The sequence below is a fragment of the Ovis aries genome, chromosome 7, assembly GCF_016772045.2.
Source record: "Ovis aries strain OAR_USU_Benz2616 breed Rambouillet chromosome 7, ARS-UI_Ramb_v3.0, whole genome shotgun sequence".
Taxonomy (NCBI): Eukaryota; Metazoa; Chordata; class Mammalia; order Artiodactyla; family Bovidae; genus Ovis; species Ovis aries.
In genome coordinates this window covers 79,421,662-79,438,709 of record NC_056060.1, presented here as the reverse complement: position 1 = coordinate 79,438,709, position 17,048 = coordinate 79,421,662, and the positions used below count along the sequence as shown (strand labels likewise).

The 17,048-nt window shown below is 51.8% G+C and overlaps 1 protein-coding gene across 1 annotated transcript; it reads left to right on the top strand.

Annotated features, from left to right (window-relative positions):
• The first annotated feature begins 7,084 nt into the window (after positions 1 to 7,084).
• CCDC177 (coiled-coil domain containing 177) lies at positions 7,085 to 16,595 on the top strand. The gene is made up of 2 exons (XM_042252678.2): positions 7,085 to 7,407; positions 8,281 to 16,595. Exon 2 carries the CDS (start codon positions 8,309 to 8,311, stop codon positions 10,403 to 10,405), a length of 2,097 nt encoding a protein of 698 aa, XP_042108612.1. The 5' UTR covers positions 7,085 to 7,407; positions 8,281 to 8,308; the 3' UTR covers positions 10,406 to 16,595.
• Positions 16,596 to 17,048: the final 453 nt, after the last annotated feature.

The window sequence follows — 17,048 nt, the reverse complement described above, 5'->3', positions numbered from 1 at the left end:
AGAATTTCCCCTTTTTAAAAAAAGGAGTGTGTGTACGTGTGAGTGTGTGTTGCCAGATAGTCTGAGGAGAGGGCTGTGGGAACAGGAGCTACACAGAGCAATCCCTCTGAAAACAGAAGCGGCCTGAAGCACTGAGCAGGCAGGTGGCTTGAGACAGATGACCCAGCAAGAGAGGCAGGGACTGAAGACAAGTCTGGGTCCTGAGCAACAGCTCCTCTTCGTAAAAAAATTATTTTTACGTATTTATCTGCTTGTTCTGGGTCTTAGCTGTTTCATGTAAACTCTTAGTTGTGGTATGTGGGATCTAATTCCCCCACCAGGGACCGAACCCAGGGCCCTCTGCATTGGAAGTGTGGAGTCTTAGCCACTGGACCACCAGGGAAGTCCCAAGGGCCCCTCTTTTGAGCAGACCCTTAAATGTTTCACAGTCAAAATGACCAGGGGACCCCCAGGATCTGGCTGTACTGAATACTGAGGCCACTTGTCCAGTATCATACAAAATGGAATGAGATGTGGCCTTTTTGGGAATAAGGGAAAAACCCCACTAGATTAATTGTAAGGCTCCCTCTAGATCTCCTTGCTGATACACCTCCATGATACACCTCCAGCTTGGGCTCTCCTGTCCCACAGGACAGCCCTCAAACATGAGCATCATCTGCTTAAGTAAGATACTTAAATCTAAAGATTCATCCAAGTGGCCTAATAGCTCAAAATACTGTGACAAGGCCAGTTTCATGGGACATACGGTGGGCAAAGTAGCACCAATTATACCCTGTTCCCTTTTGCTGATGCATTGATCAGGAGGGTCTACTATGCACCATGCTTTAAGCAGCTGTGAGCAGAAATAGACCTGGACTGGTCCTCCCACAGCTTCTAAGTCCCTGCTGCCTACACAGAAGGCTGTGTAACTGAGCTGGCAGGCTCCAGGTAGTTTATCTTCAGGTAATTTTTTTTTCTTTCCTATTTTCTGTATTTCTAATTTCCCATTCTGATAAACATATATTATTTCAATGGAGTATGAAATAAAACATATTTATGTTTAACATAATTATGTTTAACATAAAATGTTAAACATAAACCTTTACCTGCTAGTTTGTGTGACAAATTTCTTCTTAAGGCTTTCATCTCAAGAACTAGGAATGATTCCTTTTGAAACTGCATATTGCTCTGTGTCTAATCAGGAGATAGAAACTACACAGTAATTTAAAGTGAAAGTGAAAGTCACTCAGTCGTGTCCGACTCTGTGGCTCCATGTCCTATACAGTCCATGAAATTCTCCAGGCCAGAATACTAGAGTGGGTAGCCTTTCCCTTCTCCAGGGGATCTTCCCAACCCAGGGATCAAACCCAGGTCTCCCACATTGCAGGCAGATTCTTTCCCAGCTGAGCCACAAGGGAAGCCCAAGAATACTGGAGTGGGTGGCCTATCCCTTCTCCATCGGATCTGCCTGATCCAGGAATCGAACCAGGGTCTCCTGCATTGCAGGTAGATTCCTTACCAACTGAGCTATCAGGGAAGCCCACACAGTAATTTAACGGGGAAGCTGAATATGAAGAGGTACTAAGCTATGAAAAGAGAGCAAGTATGAAGATATAGAGCAAATGCTTGAAGGTTCCCTAAGGCTGAGGGGAATCCTCAAGGAAAGACAACTTGGAAGGGGAGCCCCTTCCTCAAAGTTGGGGCTCAGACTGCCCTGGACAGGGTGTGGCTGCAGCCCACTGGTTTGGGGCAAAGAAGTTTGGGGCAGAGGTGCTTTGCAGTTGCTGGATGAATGGGAAACAATTGTCGCCGGTGTCCGCCTCAGGAAGGCATGGACGGTGGTCCCCAGGCTCGAGCTGGGGCTGCAAGGTTGCCAAGAGGCTGTCCTGAGTATGTAGCTGGAGTTGGGGGTGGGGGGTGCACCAGACAGTCCCACACACCTAAACTGCTCACTATGGAGCAGAAGAAAGAAAAAGTAAAAGGCGCAAGACACAGGAACCAGGGAGAGACGCTGTCTTCCCCCTGCAAGGACCCTGCAGCTCCCTCTACTGGAAACCTTAGCACCGTGCGTGTGTGTTAAGTCACTTCAGTCATGTCGAACTATGTGTGACCCTGTGAACTGTAGCCCCCCAGGTTCCTCTGTCCATGGGATTCTCCAGGTGAGAATACTGGAGTGGGTTGCCATGCCCTTCTCCAGGGATCTTCCTGACCCAGGCATCGAACCCGCATCCCTTATGTCTCGTGCACTGGCAGGCAGGTTCTTTACCCCTAGGGTCACCTGGGAATTATCCAGAGCAAGTACTGACCGGTAAATTAGGAGGTACAAGGCAATAAATTCATAACTGGCATGAGCTGTTATCAGTCATTAGCATAGGGTTGCCAAGCTTTTTCTATAAAGAGCCTGATAGTAAATATTTTAAGCTTTCTGAGTCATACAATTTCTGTCAAAGCTATTGAATTCTGCCACTGTTGCATGAAAACCAGCAGAGACAACAAGTCAACAAATAAGCATGGCTGTTCCAATGAAACTTGATTTACAAAAATAGCCAGTGGTTTTGATCCACAGATCATTTACCAACTCTTGATTTAGAACTTTAGATTGAATCACCTGTTCTGCTAAGGGGATTACATAGACAGGAAGGGGGATGAATGCATAGAGCTGAGGTGGGTGGTGGAGGCTAAGAAAAAGGAATTTAAATGGAGATAATGTCAACATTGTATTGTATTTTGTCCAAATTAGATGAGTGCTATGTACTGAATGTTTGTGGCTACCCAGCCCCCAACCCCAAAATTCATCTGTTGAAACCCTAATGCTCACTGTAATGGTGTTGGGAGATGGAGCCTTTGGGATGGAATTAGGGCATGAGGACACAGCCCTCACGATGGGCTTCATGTCCTTACAGGAAATGACAGGAAAGGGTTTGCCCTCCGCCATGTGAAGATACACAGAGACGGCCGTCTAGAAACCAGGAAGTGGGTCCTTACCAAGCACGGGCTCTGCCAGTATCTTAATCTTCTCTATCTCCAGGACAGTGAGAAATAAATTTGTTTTTAAACCACTCAGTCTATGGTAATTTGTTATGCAAACCCAAACTGACTAAGACAGTGAGCTATTATATTACAGGATCTAGTGGGGTACTCAATACATTTTTACCTCTAAGGGTCTCTGCAAGACAAAGTCCACTTTGTGCCTTCTTTTCAGGCAGCTGAGACTGAGAGAGGCTAAGACACTTGCCTCAACTCATAAAGGCCAGCTGAGCCAGAATTTGAGTGATCAAACTGACACCTAAGGCTGCCATGTCCACTGCCCCTCTCACAAGGGACAGGTGGGTGTTCCCAGCTGGGCTGCTTTCTTTGCTAGATACCCTAAAAAAGTTGGATTTAATGCTCCTGATAGTTGACAGGCTGGGACTCCCAACCTGGAGGAAATCAAAGCTTAACCTGTGATAAGCCCATCTCCTGGAATGTCCAAGGCACTTAGAGATGAGAGGTGAGTGCTATCTGACTTCTCAATGGTGTCCCATCAATTACCAAAGTCGATGCTGAACTGTCTGGCTAGGTCACTGTCCTAGCGACCTCTGCTCCAGTAACCCTCCCAGATAAAGAATCATTTCTTAATCAAGAGTGGAACATTTGTTAGGCTTTCCCTTAATATATCACTGACACTACACGTGTCCTTATTCTGATCACGCCTATTAGATGAGATTTTTCAAAACAAATAGTAAGGGGGCTTCCCTGGTGGTCCAGTGATTAAGAATCTGCCTTGCAATGCAGGGGACACCAGTTCAATTCCTGGTCCAGGAAGATCTCACATGGCTCAGAGCAACTAAAACTGTGCACCGCAACTGCTGCATCTACACTCTAGAGCCCTCGCTCTGCAACAAGAGAAGCCACCGCACGCAGAAGCCCATCCCCACGATTAGAGAAAGCCTGCGTGCAGCAACAAAGACCCAGAGCAACCAAAATTAAAAACTTTTTTTCATAAAAAATAGCAATGATTTTATTACTGTTCATTGAAACGTGTTGGTCTAGGTACTTTGCCTAATTTCCAGTTCTGATAACAACCCTGAAAGGTGGCTATTACTGTCTCCATTTAAGAACAAAGATGACATTTACATAGCAGACATTATTAATCCTTGAGGTAAGCAATTTGGTAGGATCTTATGTAAGGAGGGGAAAATTGAAGTAAAGAGGTTTGAGGAGGTTGACCTGACCACCCCACTTATCTCCATCTGAATCCACATCTCTCCAGAGGTTTAATTTGGAGTGGAAATACAATGCACAGTCCCATTCCATGAGACTGAGCCAGGTCTAAAGCCCAGCCTTATCTCCTACTAGCCATCTGACCAATCACTCCTTTTCTCTCCTGAGGGCAGTTCATGGCATTTCCATATGTCTTGTAAAGGCTTTTATTCTAGACTACTTTTCAAGGATGTTTGTACAACAAACCTCCTTGGAAGACAGAGATAGTTTTTCCCTCAACGTGAGAGGGAAGATTTGTTTTCTCCCAGGATAACAAAAATAATGCCTCCCTCGGGGGCAAAGTTTAAACAGGTTTGCTAGCAGCCCCCTTTAAAAGGGTATGGTCTCACAGCTGAGTGACCCTAAACTTTGCAGCACGTGTGCTAAGCCGCTTCAGTCATGTCTGACTCGTTGTGACCCTGTGGACTATAGGCCTCCAGGTTCCTCTGACCACGGGATTCTCCAGGCAAGAATCCTGGAGTGGGTTGCCATGCCCTCCTCCAGGGGATCTTCCCGACCCAGGGATCCAACCTGCACATCTTACATCTCCTTACCTGGCAGCGGGTTCTTTACCACCAGTGCTCACCTAGGGTTGCAAAGAGTCGGACAGGACTAAAGCGACTTAGCAGGCACACCCACTCCTAAGCTTAGGGTCTCTCTCAGCTGTGACACAAACCCATGTATAATCTCTATCTGAACCCACATCTCCATCGCCCCACGAGACTTGGGGAGCAAGAGGGAGCAACAAAAACACAACCTTCATACCGTCTGCTGTACCTGAATAACAAAGCCCTTTGTTTCTGACCCAGAGTATCATGTCTTCCGTGAACATCTATGAATGGTGGCAGGCTAATAATAACTCATTAGCATGAAAGTAGGATGAAATCTCATGCCCTTCACAGTTTTTAACACTTTCACCCAAATGTCAAAAATAGTAACTTTCACTTTCTCACCTCCCTCTGCACCCAACCTCCTGTGGTTTGGCATCAGCTCCCAGGACACTACTGAGGCTATTTCTGCTGATGTAACCAAAGACTGTCTTACTCCCAGCTTCAGTGGGTATCTGATTTCAGAGAAAACCTTTCTGAACCTTTGCAGCCTTAACAATAGGGGCACATCCTCCTTCCGAAGCGCGCTGCCATTAGATTCCATGAGACCGAACTTTTCTGCTTGTCCTTATTGGTCCCTTTCATGGACTCCTCTTCCCTCAGCAGCCCTGTCAGTGCCCTGCCCACCTCCCGATTGCTTCACCTGCCCTCCCTGGATGATCTCACTCACACTGTTTGAGAACCTCAAATATGGTTCAATTGAGTCCAGTTCAGTCGCTCAGTCATGTCCGACTCTTTGTGACTCCATGGACTGCAGCACGCCAGGCTTCACTGTCCATCACCATCTCCTAGAGCTTTCTCAAACTCATGTCCACTGAGTCATGATGCCATCCAACCATCTCATCCTCTGTTGTCCCCTTCTCCTCCTGCCTTGAATCTTTCCCAGCATCAGGGGCTTTTCCCATGAGTCGGTTCTTCGCATCAGGTGGCCCAAGTATTGGAGCTTCAGCTTCAGCATCAGTCCTTCCAAAGAATATTCAAGACTGATTTCCTTTAGGATTGACTGGTTTGATCTCCTTGCTGTCCAAGGAACTCTCAAGAGTCTTCTCCAACACCACACTTCAAAAGCATCAATTCTTCGGCACTCAGCTTTCTTTATGGTCCAACTCTCACATCCATACAGGACTACTGGAAAAACTGATGCGATAAACTCTAGCTTTAGTCCAGACCTGTGACAGAGCTTACTAGCCACCTTACCACTCACCATCCCAGCTGAGTGGCTCCACCTCAAACCCAAGTGGTCCTAAAAGGAACCCATCCTTCCTTGGCCCTTCACACCACCTAATCCTCCTCCTTGGACCCACGCTCCCGGTTTGTGGCATACCCAGCCAGCTTGTCGCTCCAGGAAGTCATCCTCGCCCCTTCGCTGCTCCTCACACCCCACAGCCAAGCTCCCTTTGGGTACTGCTACTCTTACTCTCCATTTCAGGAATCTATATACCCCTACCTACTGTTGCTTCTCCTCAGGCCCCAGTCCGTCCTGCCTTGGGTGATTGCAGTGCCCAGTTAACTTGGTTTCCTGCCTCCCTTTTGCCCCCCAAAGCCTTCACACCATCGTTGCCAGAGCTATGTTCCTAAAGTATTAATATAAACCAAATCATGTCATCTCCCTGCACTAAGCCTTTCACTTGCTCCTCACTGCCTGTCTGAAACGTCACGGTTATTAACGACAGAGTTCACCATGCTCTCTAAATGTTATGTGTCCCCCGCCACCCTCCAACCCTTCCCCTTAAGTACACCTTCCATCTGTCTGCTACAGCCACTGCCGCTCAAACTGGAAAAGAGGTGGTGAGGAGGTGTCCCTAAAGAGCACTCATAACTGGCACTGACTGGTTTTAATCGGTATTGTCTGGAACCAGGAAGTCCTAAAATGTTGCGCTAAACCCTAGACACATCTTCTGCCTGCCTCAAACCTATTTGAGTGTCCTTGATTTTTCTTTGAAAAAATAAAGTCATGGTTCGGATCAGGAGCCGTAGTGCTACCAAATTATTTGCCATCAAGATTGTTTGCTTCTCAGGCTGAGAAACAATCTGAGCAAGTCCTTCATTCTCCCTAGTTAAGGTGCTGATAGAATAGGGTTTCTTGATTAAAAATGTTATATATATATTATATATGTATGTATAATGTATCATTTATATACGTTCCACACACCTCCCTCCCCCCAGCTTCTCTTTGCTTTCTAAGCAAGCGAATCAACACCCTTGAGTGTCCACCAGGAGGCGCCGGGGGGCGTCGAAAGACCTGCGGTCCCTTCACGATTGGCGAGGCGGCGGTGGATGCGGCAGCAATGGAACCCGGCTTGCTTCCTTTTTTAAGAATCAGTGTGAGGCAAGGGAGCAGAGCTGCGTTATTTTAGGGAGACCATGTCGCACTCCCCCTCCTGCGGGTAGGGAGCGTCTGGGGTGTGCGCCCCATGGAGAGACGCTGGCGGCGGTGGCGGCGGCGGCAGCTGGGGCTACTATCGCGGCTGCAGCCGGCGGTAATCCGACCCCGCCGGCGAAAGGACTGAAGAGGCACAAGGGAAAGCGGCAAGCTGCGAACAAAAGCCTCGGCGCGGGGCCGAGCCCGGGACGTGGGGTAAGCGAACCGGCCCGGGCACCAGGGAAGCGGACCGGCTAGCTGAGCTCCAGGAGCCCAACCTCGCTGGGATACGGTGGGGCCACTCGGAGCAAGTCTGGGGACAGGTGTCCGAGCCTAGACTGGGGTGGATGGCGCTTATAGCACGGCTTTAAGAGAGAATCGGGTGCATCTGGGAAGACCCAGGCTCCTTCACCATCCCCGGCGAACAGCCGGTGGTGGGGACGCGGGGAAGGCGGGCACAGCTCCTTGCAAGCCCTGCCCAAGAGGCAGGAGCAAGGATCGATCAGCCCTCCCGGGGAGGTCTTTTTCGGGCAGAGGCACTTCTCTCCTCTCTGCCGTCACCTCTGGGCCCTATGCCTGGGTCTCCTTTGGCAAAAGGGAAATCAACTATAAACTTCTTCCCTGGGCAAATGGGGTCTTCACAGCAGTGCGCTGTGACGATGCACAGACCTCCTTTTTTGTTCCTGCAAAGCTGCCTCCCCGGTCACCCGCCTAAGCGACAAATGAATACACTAATCCTCTCGGGAATCCTCCAGAGCCTCTCGGGTCGGCTGTCTCCCGCACCTCGATCTTTTCATTTTAACCTGCAACAGCGAGGAGATGCATCTAGCGGGCCAGACGCCCGGGGGGAGCTTGGCCACGGGCCTCCGCCCGGCACTCCGACGCTGAGGGAGGCAGAGGTTCTGTGCACTCTCCCGCCCGCTTGGGTTTTCAGGGCATCGGTATTATGACTTACATTCCACCGGGTCTTTGAGCCTAATCCCAGAGCGGATTAAGTTGGGTGAGGGGATGAACAGGAATGGGGGATTGGGGAGGGGGGTGGACTGCTTTTAAATATATTCCTCGATGTCCCTCCCTTGTTATCCGCAGTGACTCCACAAAGGGACAGGGCTCAGCCATGGTGGATCCCGTGCCTGAAGAGGAGAAGCTGGGAGCCGAGCCCGGAGGCTCTGGAGGGGACGAAGCCGCCGCGTCGGTGCCCCCTGACTCCCAGGGCGCCCAGCAGCCCACGGCGTCTTCGGCCTCGGCCTCCGCCGTGACGCCCCGCAAGGCTGAAGTCCCGCCCGCGGCAGAAGGCGGGCAGCGGGAGCAGTCCCCGCTGCTGCACCTCGATCTCTTCAACTTCGACTGTCCAGAAGCCGAGGGCAGCCGGTACGTGCTGACCAGCCCCCGCTCGCTAGAGGCCTGCGCCCGCTGTGCCGTTAAGCCTGTGGAGCTGCTGCCCCGGGCCCTGGCGGACCTGGTGCGCGAGGCCCCCGGCCGCTCGATGCGAGTGGCCACTGGCCTGTATGAGGCTTACGAGGCGGAGCGGCGCGCCAAGCTGCAGCAGTGCCGGGCCGAGCGCGAGCGCATCGTGCGCGAGGAGAAGCGGCGCCTCTTCACGCCGCTGGGCCCCGCGGCCGCCGCGGCCTCGGCCCCCAGCGCGGGCAGCAGCAGCAGCTGCAGCAGCGCCAGCCTCCCGGCCTCGCCCGCCCCGCGCGCCGCTCGCAAAGCCTCCTCCAGCCCGTCCCCGGCCCGGGCCCAACCCCCGCCCGCGGGGTCGCGGGCAGGTAGGAAGAGCCACTCCCTGGACTCCCTGTCCCGCCGGCGGGAGGGCGCCCTCAGCTCCGAGTCTGGAGCGTCGTCGTCGTCCTACAGCGGAGAGAGCCTGCGGGAACTGCACTGGCCGCCGCGGGCCTCGGCCAGGAACAGCTGCGCCGCGGGGTCTGCGGCCTCGGCTCCCAACCCCCTGGGCCGCCCATCCGCCCTGGCCCTGGTTCCGCTCACCGGCCGCAGCTTCAGCCTTGGCGACCTGAGCCACTCGCCCCAGACAGCTCAGCACGTGGAGCGCATCGTGCGCCAAGTGCGCGCCGAGCGGGGTCTGCGCGGGGTGCCCGAGCGCGACCGGAAGATCGCGGCGCTGATGTTGGCGCGGCACCAGGAGGAGCGCCTGCTGCTGGAGCAGCGCGCCGCGGCCCACGGCCAGTGGGAGCAGCAGCGCGCCCGCGCCGAGCAGCGACGGGAGCGCGAGGAGCGCGAGAAGCAGCGTGCCCTGGAGCAGGGCCGCCGGGCCTGGGCCGCGCAGGTGGAGGAGCGGCGCGGCCGCCGGGGTCGCGAGGAACGCGAGGAGGCGCGGCGCCGGCAGCGACAGTGCGAGCGCAGCGAGGAGCGGCGGCGGGAGCTGGCCGAGCGCCAGGGACTGCTGCGACGGGAGCGGGCGGAGCGCGCGGCCCGGGAGGACCGGCAGCGCAAGCTGCAGCAGGAACAGAACCTGAAGCAGCGGGAGGAGGGTCTGCAGGAGGTGCGCGAGCGGGCCGAGCAGGTCCGCAGGGAGCGCGCTAAGCGCGCGGCCCAGGTCAAGCAGCAGCAGGAGGGCCAGTTGCAGCGGGAGAAGCGGGAGCTTAGCCGGGCGGAGCGGGCGCGCCACGAGGCGTTGCTGAAAGGTCGGGCCCGGCAGGAACGCCAGGAGCGCGAGGGCCTGCGGAGCTCCCTGGAGGCCAGCTTGGGCCGCGCGCAGGAGAACTACGAGCAGTTGGTGGAGCAGCGCACCCGGGAGCTGCGCGAGCGGGCCCGGCGAGAGGAGCTGCAGGGCCGGCGGGCCAAGGAGGCTGCTGAGCGCAAGGAGCGCGAGCATCAGGCGCACCTGGAGGCGCTGGCCCGGGCAGGCGAGCGGCGGCTGCAGCACGCGGCACAGGCGGCCGAGGAGGCGGTGCAGCAGAAGGCGCGGCGCGTGGGCCAGAGCCGGATGGAGAAGGAGCGGGCCCAGCGCGCCAACAAGGAGAAGGTGGAGAGGGACGAAGACTGCCGCCGGCGGGAGCTGCTCCAAGCCATCGGTCGCAAGCTGGAGCGCAGCGAGCAGCTGTCTCGGGAGCGGCGCAGCGCGCTGGAGAGCGCTCGCTCCACAGCCCGCGCCTCCTTCCACGTGCGCGAGAAGGTGCGCCAGGAGACCAACACGCGCTCCTTCGACCGCATGGTGCGCGAGGCCCAGCTGCACGCCAGCCTGGACCGTAAATGACCGCCGCAGTGCGCAGGCCAGACTGCCACGCTCAGCCCCGCGGCGCCCCTTTTGGCCATTTTGTCCGGACGGTGGGAATCGCCAGTCGGGGCACAGCGCCTTGGCGTCGCCAGGCTTCTGACCAATGAGGCGATGAGAGGACTGATGTATGAGACCCGTCAGTCCGCCTCCTTTGTTTTTAAAAATCGGCTTTCTTTGGAAATGACATAGCACAATCTTCCACCACATCCCACCTTCTTGGCTCCCACCCTGGCCCTTGCCAAGGTTCCCAATGTGTCTGTTGAGTTGGAAAGGAAAAGAGGTGGGAGAAAGGGGCTGGGTCGAGAGTCGGGGAGGGCCCCCAAGGAGAGAGTGCAGAAGTGACTCCCTCCTCCTGCTGCAGTCACCCCAGGCACCTTCACAAACTTGGTATCTGAGGCGTCTGCACAGATTGCAGAGAGGAGGCATCTCCTTGGCTCCCCTCCATCTTTTAAAATGTGGCAAGTTGCACAAAGCTGGGAGGCCTCGCAGAAAAGCACAGCTCTTCCAAGGGTATCAGGCCACCCTCAAGTGACCGAAAAGCTATTGACTTTTGTATGCTAGACTTTTAACCTGCCACTTGTGCAAACTGTGGTCTTACTTCTGCTAGGTTTTCTGTTGTTTCCCTTAGATTCTCTAGTTAGACAATCATCTGCCAGTAATGATCAGTTTGGGTTTTTCGTCTTTCTTATGTTCCCCGATTGACACAGGTTTGGTGATGCTGTTTAGCTTTAGTGGAAGCCCCCAGCCCGGGGATGTGGATTCCTTAGGCATCAGTGTTCCACCCCACTGAGCTTTCTTGCAGGGTATTTTCAGGGGAGGCAGTGTCTGATGGACACCTCCCAGTGTGGGGCCCACTCCTCGCAGACAGCATCCATGCCTTAAGAAGCAGAGCTACCTATGTGCCTGCCCAGGCCGATTCTGCCTCAATCTCCAGCCCTGGATGCAGTCCCAAGAGTGGGCCCCAGAGAGTCTGGGGTGTCCAGTTCCCTCTGTGAAGGGATCATCACAGCTACTCTGAGGGCAGTTACTTTACTGTGTGGGCAGAAGAGCTGGAATTTGCCTCTTTGCGGTGAGGGTCGTACTCACTATGGTTTGACAGTGTATCTTCCTCTCCTCTCCTCTCCTCCCCGAATGAGGAAAAAGAGGATCCACCCCTACCCGACATTCCTGGTTCCCTCTCCCCTAGGACTGAAAGTATTAAGTCAGTTTCTCCGTGCCTCACCTCCCTGTCGTCCAGATGGGGCCATCAGTACTCTTCTTTCTCCCGGTGCCTCAAGGCCTCCCAGATCCAAAGCACCGCCTCGGTATTATTTGCTGGTCTTCTTTGTGCCTTTCTTGACCTGGAGTTGGGAGGCAGGAGGACTGCTGTTGGCCTAGTTTGTTTCCAGGAGTATGGATTCCTGGCGGTGTGTCACGGACAGGTGGTCATTTAGCCTCTGGGGGAAAATACGTGCAAGACCAGGACACTTTCTGGTCCAAAAAGTCCCGTTCAGTTGTCTTCCGGCAACTTTCACCCTTCAAGTGCTTCTCTTCCACGAAGCTGAAATCAGCCCCCAGGCATGTCCACCCAAGGACTCTACCTTCATCAAGGAAGGTGGGAAGTAAAATATTACTTTTTACATGAACAGGATCAAGAAATAAAAGTTACCAAAAAATAAGAAGAATCAGGGTAGAGAAGTATTGTATTAGACATAGTTCATGTATATTCTGTTGGGCAGAATTGTCCCTAAAGTGTCTGGTGTCAAATTCACATGTACACACATGCACACATTCTGTTAGCGACTCCCCCCCCCCCCCCCCGCCCATGAAATGCCAACAGGTTCAGGAGTATTGTGTAGAAGGAAAAAGTGCTTAGCTGTTACACATCAAATGCTGTGAAACCAGGAAAGGAGCTGTGCCAAGGCTTATTTCTTGAATAGATGAAGTTTTCCTCACATTTTCATGTCGGTAACCAGGTTGTCAGTGAGCTATAATAATCAGCATTGTCGGTGAGTCAAGGGTATTTAACTACAATGTTAGTGTGATACTGGTTCTTAACTGGTGGTTCCTGATTTGACAGAGGAGCCTCTGAGACCTTACTAGAAAGTTCCACCTAAAACCACTTCCTTCCAAGGTATATGCGTTTGTTTGAGAAGGATACAATCTGTTTGAAAGGTGATCTTCCCTGACCCTGTAGTCGGTTTGTTTTCTGACTTCCTGAGTGACTTTGGGTAGATCGCCTCTGTGTGCCTTGGTTTCCCCTCCTGTAAAGTGGGGATCGTGACTTCTGCCCTCCTCACAGAAACACTGTGGGGATGAATCAGAATCAAAGTGGTGCTCTCAGTTCTAGGGCTTTGGAACGGCAGGTACAATCACTGCAATCAAGGATTATGTGACTGCAGTATGCCTAGAGTGTAATGTACCATTGTGACCTAGTGCAGAAAGAAATGTTCTTGAAAAGCACACTGCGGATCCTAATGCCACATATGATGTGAAGGTCCAGGTCTGAATGTCACCAAATTAGAGACCTATGCTTAGCGAAAAGCACAGTGTAAAGGAAACAAGACTTTGGGATCCTTTAAATATATATACAAAATTCAAGTGAAAGTGAAGTCGCTCAGTTGTGTCTGACTCTTTGCGACCCCAGGGACTGTAGCCTACCAGGCTCCTCCTTCCATGGGATTGTCTAGGCAAGAGTACTGGAGTGGGTTGCCATATCCTTCTCCAGGGGATCTTCCCAACCCAGGGATTGAACCCGGGTATTCTGCATTCCAGGCAGACGCTTTAACCTAAATTCAAGCAAAAACAGAGGCTAAACCTAGTAAAAGGACACGACTGAGTGACTGAACTGAACTGAACTGAACTGAAACCTAGTAATAGTAAGGAATGCTTCTTCCAAGTTTCCAACCTCCTGGTCATCCTCTAGAGTTTAGGGCTTCTGTATATTCTAGGATAAGTAGTCATGTTACTCTTTGAGGAGGAAGAATTTCCAGGATCCTTTTGTGTGTGTGTGTGCCCTTTACTTACAGTCTTTTCTTTGAATTGATGGTAGGGAGGAGTAGTGTTTCTTACTCTGAAATGCAGCGAGAGAAAATTGGAGGAGTGGGACATGGTGGGGATGATAGACAGAGAAAGTCTTACTTCTCGTGATATGAACATTCTCACCAAGTGCCCAGAATTTGGCTTCCATGCTGCAAGTTCCTACCATCCAGGAAAATACAGACTAGACGTGACCCCAGACCTTCCCACTTGCCCTCTTGGAATATCCCCTTGCTCAGAGCAGAAAGAGCATGAAATGGGATGAGGAAGAATGGGAAGGGTTGGAAAAAACTTTAGTTTGGTTCGTTACCCAGGACACAAGCAGGGACCAAACCATTTCAGATGGAATCACCAGCTGAGCTAGCCCATTGTCCTGCTCAAGCAATGACCAGTGCCTACACCACATCTGGACAGGAAGATGGAAGTTTCTTTTCAGAAGCGCACAGACTGTGAGTCTATAGTGGGAGCAGTAATTAGGATTTTCCAAAGGCAAAGAGTCTGTGGGGTAGTGAAAGCACATGAGAATGCCCTTTGTGCTCAGGCCATTCTGCAAAGCCCACCACTTAGCATCCCCCTTCCTTTAAAAAGTCCACTGAAACAGAGGGGTGCTTGACTCTACATAAGGCGCTGTATCTTATTTACCATTGAGTCTGCCCGTGGTTTAGCACCTCTTATATAATAAGCACATAAATACTAGATGGAGAGAGGGATAGACAACGGATGGGTGGTGGTCAGAGAATGGTAACCAGAGGACATCTGTACAGGATGGACTGAATGGAGGCCTCCCTTCATCTGTCAAATTAGTATCAAGCACCTACCAGGGGGCCAGGCATTGCTCTTAGTGCTGGGAAGACAAGGTCTCTCTGATATTGACCCTGGAGAACATAATATCGTGAGATGAGCAGACACCTTTATCTCCTTGTTGGGCTTAACTGCCTTCCCATCCTGGTATCCAACCACAGGCAGACCCAGTAGTCCTTCAAGCACAACTTCAAGTCTTTGGAGTTTCCTGGGGACTTGCCATCCTCCAGCCAACCATCATCTGGCCCTTGTTCTCTTTCCCTTAGAGGAGCCCTGATTATTCAGGTCAAATTCGTAAGGTCATGTACTTAATCAACTTTAAATTACAGTTAAAAAAAAAGATTAATTACCTTCAAGGACATTATTGGTGTTGCCTTTAACAGAGGCAGTGTAAATAATGATCGTCGACACAGAGAACCAAGCCTCAGGCCCTGCAGAGTCCCAGATCACCAAAACGGTACCAGCTCCATCATTCCACTCTTCTTGCTGAGATAGGAAACTCAACATTTCAGAGGCATTTCCAGTTTTAAAGTCCCCCAAAAAGGAGATTTTTGATTCGTACTCAATTGCTAAGAACGTTCAGTGAACCAGAATATCCCACCTCTTAAAGCTTCTAGATGATTGAGATTTCCCCCCGGGTTGCTATGGAGACTTGCCCATCTCCACCCTTCTGGTCCCTGGGAAACATTGGGCAGAGGAGCATAAGGAAATCTGATGTTTCTCAACACAGCCTGGGAAGGGGCTTTCAGAGATGCCGCAGACAGCTCCCAGTTCTAGAAATGTTATTTAGGCCTTAGGTGTGACACACCGGCTGGGGTATCTTACACGGCCCTGCAGTGTTATGCCTGGTCACGTGCTTTGCCTGCATGACTCCACATAAGAGCACTACGTCTGTTCACGTCCTTGCTCTGTTCCATGGAGCTCTGGTGCTCTCCACACGCACCTCCTCCCAGGCCTATGCACCCCCACGTGCCCCTAGCCCCTTATATTCTCCCTGGTGCTGCTTTGGCTTCACATAGGTCAGGGTTAGGACAGAGGGTATGGTTAGTAGCAGGTGTTAGGATATAGAAGTGGAAGGTGGTTTCTTTCTGAGGAACACTGGTAATCACTGTTTACAGTATTGTTAACTTCCTGATGCATCAAACACCATCATGTCCCGCATGAGCACAAAAAACTAGTCTGAAGTGATTTTTTTAAATATTTTTACTTATTTATTTGGCTCTGCCAGGTCTTCACTGGGGCATATGGAATCTAGTTCCCTGATCAGGGATCAAACCCATGCACTGGAAGCATGGTGTCTTACCCACTAGACTACCAGGGAAGTGCCCCAAATGATTTTTCCCCCCAGAGTGGTTTTTAAATTAGCTGCCATGTTGAAGTGTTCACACCCCTCTCCTCTCCACTAGTACAGTATTGATGGTGTGCTCTTGCGTCAGGCACTTGTGCCGTTCACAGGACTGTCAGATGGTCCGTCTCTACTCCTGCGTTGGAGTATACACGCGCATGCACACACCTCCCCCTCCCCATCCCAGCATCAGCATTCTCGCAGAGGGAGGGGTTCTGTAGCCATCTCATTCTTTCAGAGAAGGGTAAGCTCTGGGAACAGTGAGATGCCCCTTGGTGGGGGTCCACTGAGTCCACCTACCTCCAGCTCCAAGGCTGCTTCGGTCTCTGGCCGGTGAGCATGGTGTCCATGTTCCCAATTCCATCACTGAGCCATGTGGATGACAAAGGCTTTTCATGTTGCCACTACACTTCTTCCCCCCACTTATTGTGAGAAGCTGACTGGGAAATGAAATTTGGATGCCAAAATACTGACATCCAGAACATCTCAGCATGACAGAATGACTGCTATCTTCTAAAAATCCAGTTCATTGTGGCTACCATAACTTCGAAGCAAAGCGTTTGGCAAAGGAACAAGCTTTGTTGACTTATTCAAACTATTGCCTACTATTCCACAGGCTCCTCCTGTCATCTGTAAAATGGGGACAAAAAATCCTACTTGGTAGGGAGTTATTAAATGAGTTAGATGCTTGGAAAGCGGCACGGTCCCTGGCAGATAGCACTCAGTTTGTGGATTCTGTTATTTTGAACTTGGAAAGGTAGTGAAAGAAGGAATGGGGTAGGTTGAACCTCAGCCTGGTGGTGCTGGTGGACCCCAGGCTTGGATGGCAGCCCTCTGCAGTAGTATGGACCTCTTGCTGTGTGGCAATCCCCCAACCATTCCAGGGGAAGGGGCTTTGGAAAAATGGGTCCCCAGTAATGTGTTGTAGTCTAGGGTTGGGGGGATTACCATGTTTACCGAATGTTTGGCAATAAAATTGATGTATGATGATGTTTTGATATTTCACTTTAAGACTTGATGACTAAAATGACAGACTGTTTTAAGATTTGCATCTCTTTCTTGGGATAAAGGAAGGTGTATTGTCCTGGTTGGACCCAGTGCTTTGATAGCATCTTTAGCAGAACCAAGTAGAAGAGGGTGTGGGAGAATCACTGTTCTGGGATGCTCTGGTTCTGCAAGGTGTGGTACCTGGCAGGAATTCTGAGATGTGCAGCCAGCTCTGCTATGGCCCCATGGGCATGAAGAAGAGGGTCTGGGACAAGCCCAACCTGGGAAAGCACCGATGAACTCACTGTGGGAACAAGTGTTGGACCAGGAAGGAGAGAGGTGGGTGTGTATTAACATCGCTTCATCCTCAACAAATGACATTGTCTGAGAAGGCTCAGAAAATGCTCCTGTCTCCTTCCCTGCTCCCTGGCCCTGCGCACAGCTGCATGGAGGTTAGCTGAAGGACTGGAT

Coding starts and splice junctions, on each gene's coding strand:
- CCDC177 (XM_042252678.2), top strand. CDS start 8,309: ATGGTGGATCCCGTGCCTGAAGAGGAGAAGCTGGGAGCCGAGCCCGGA.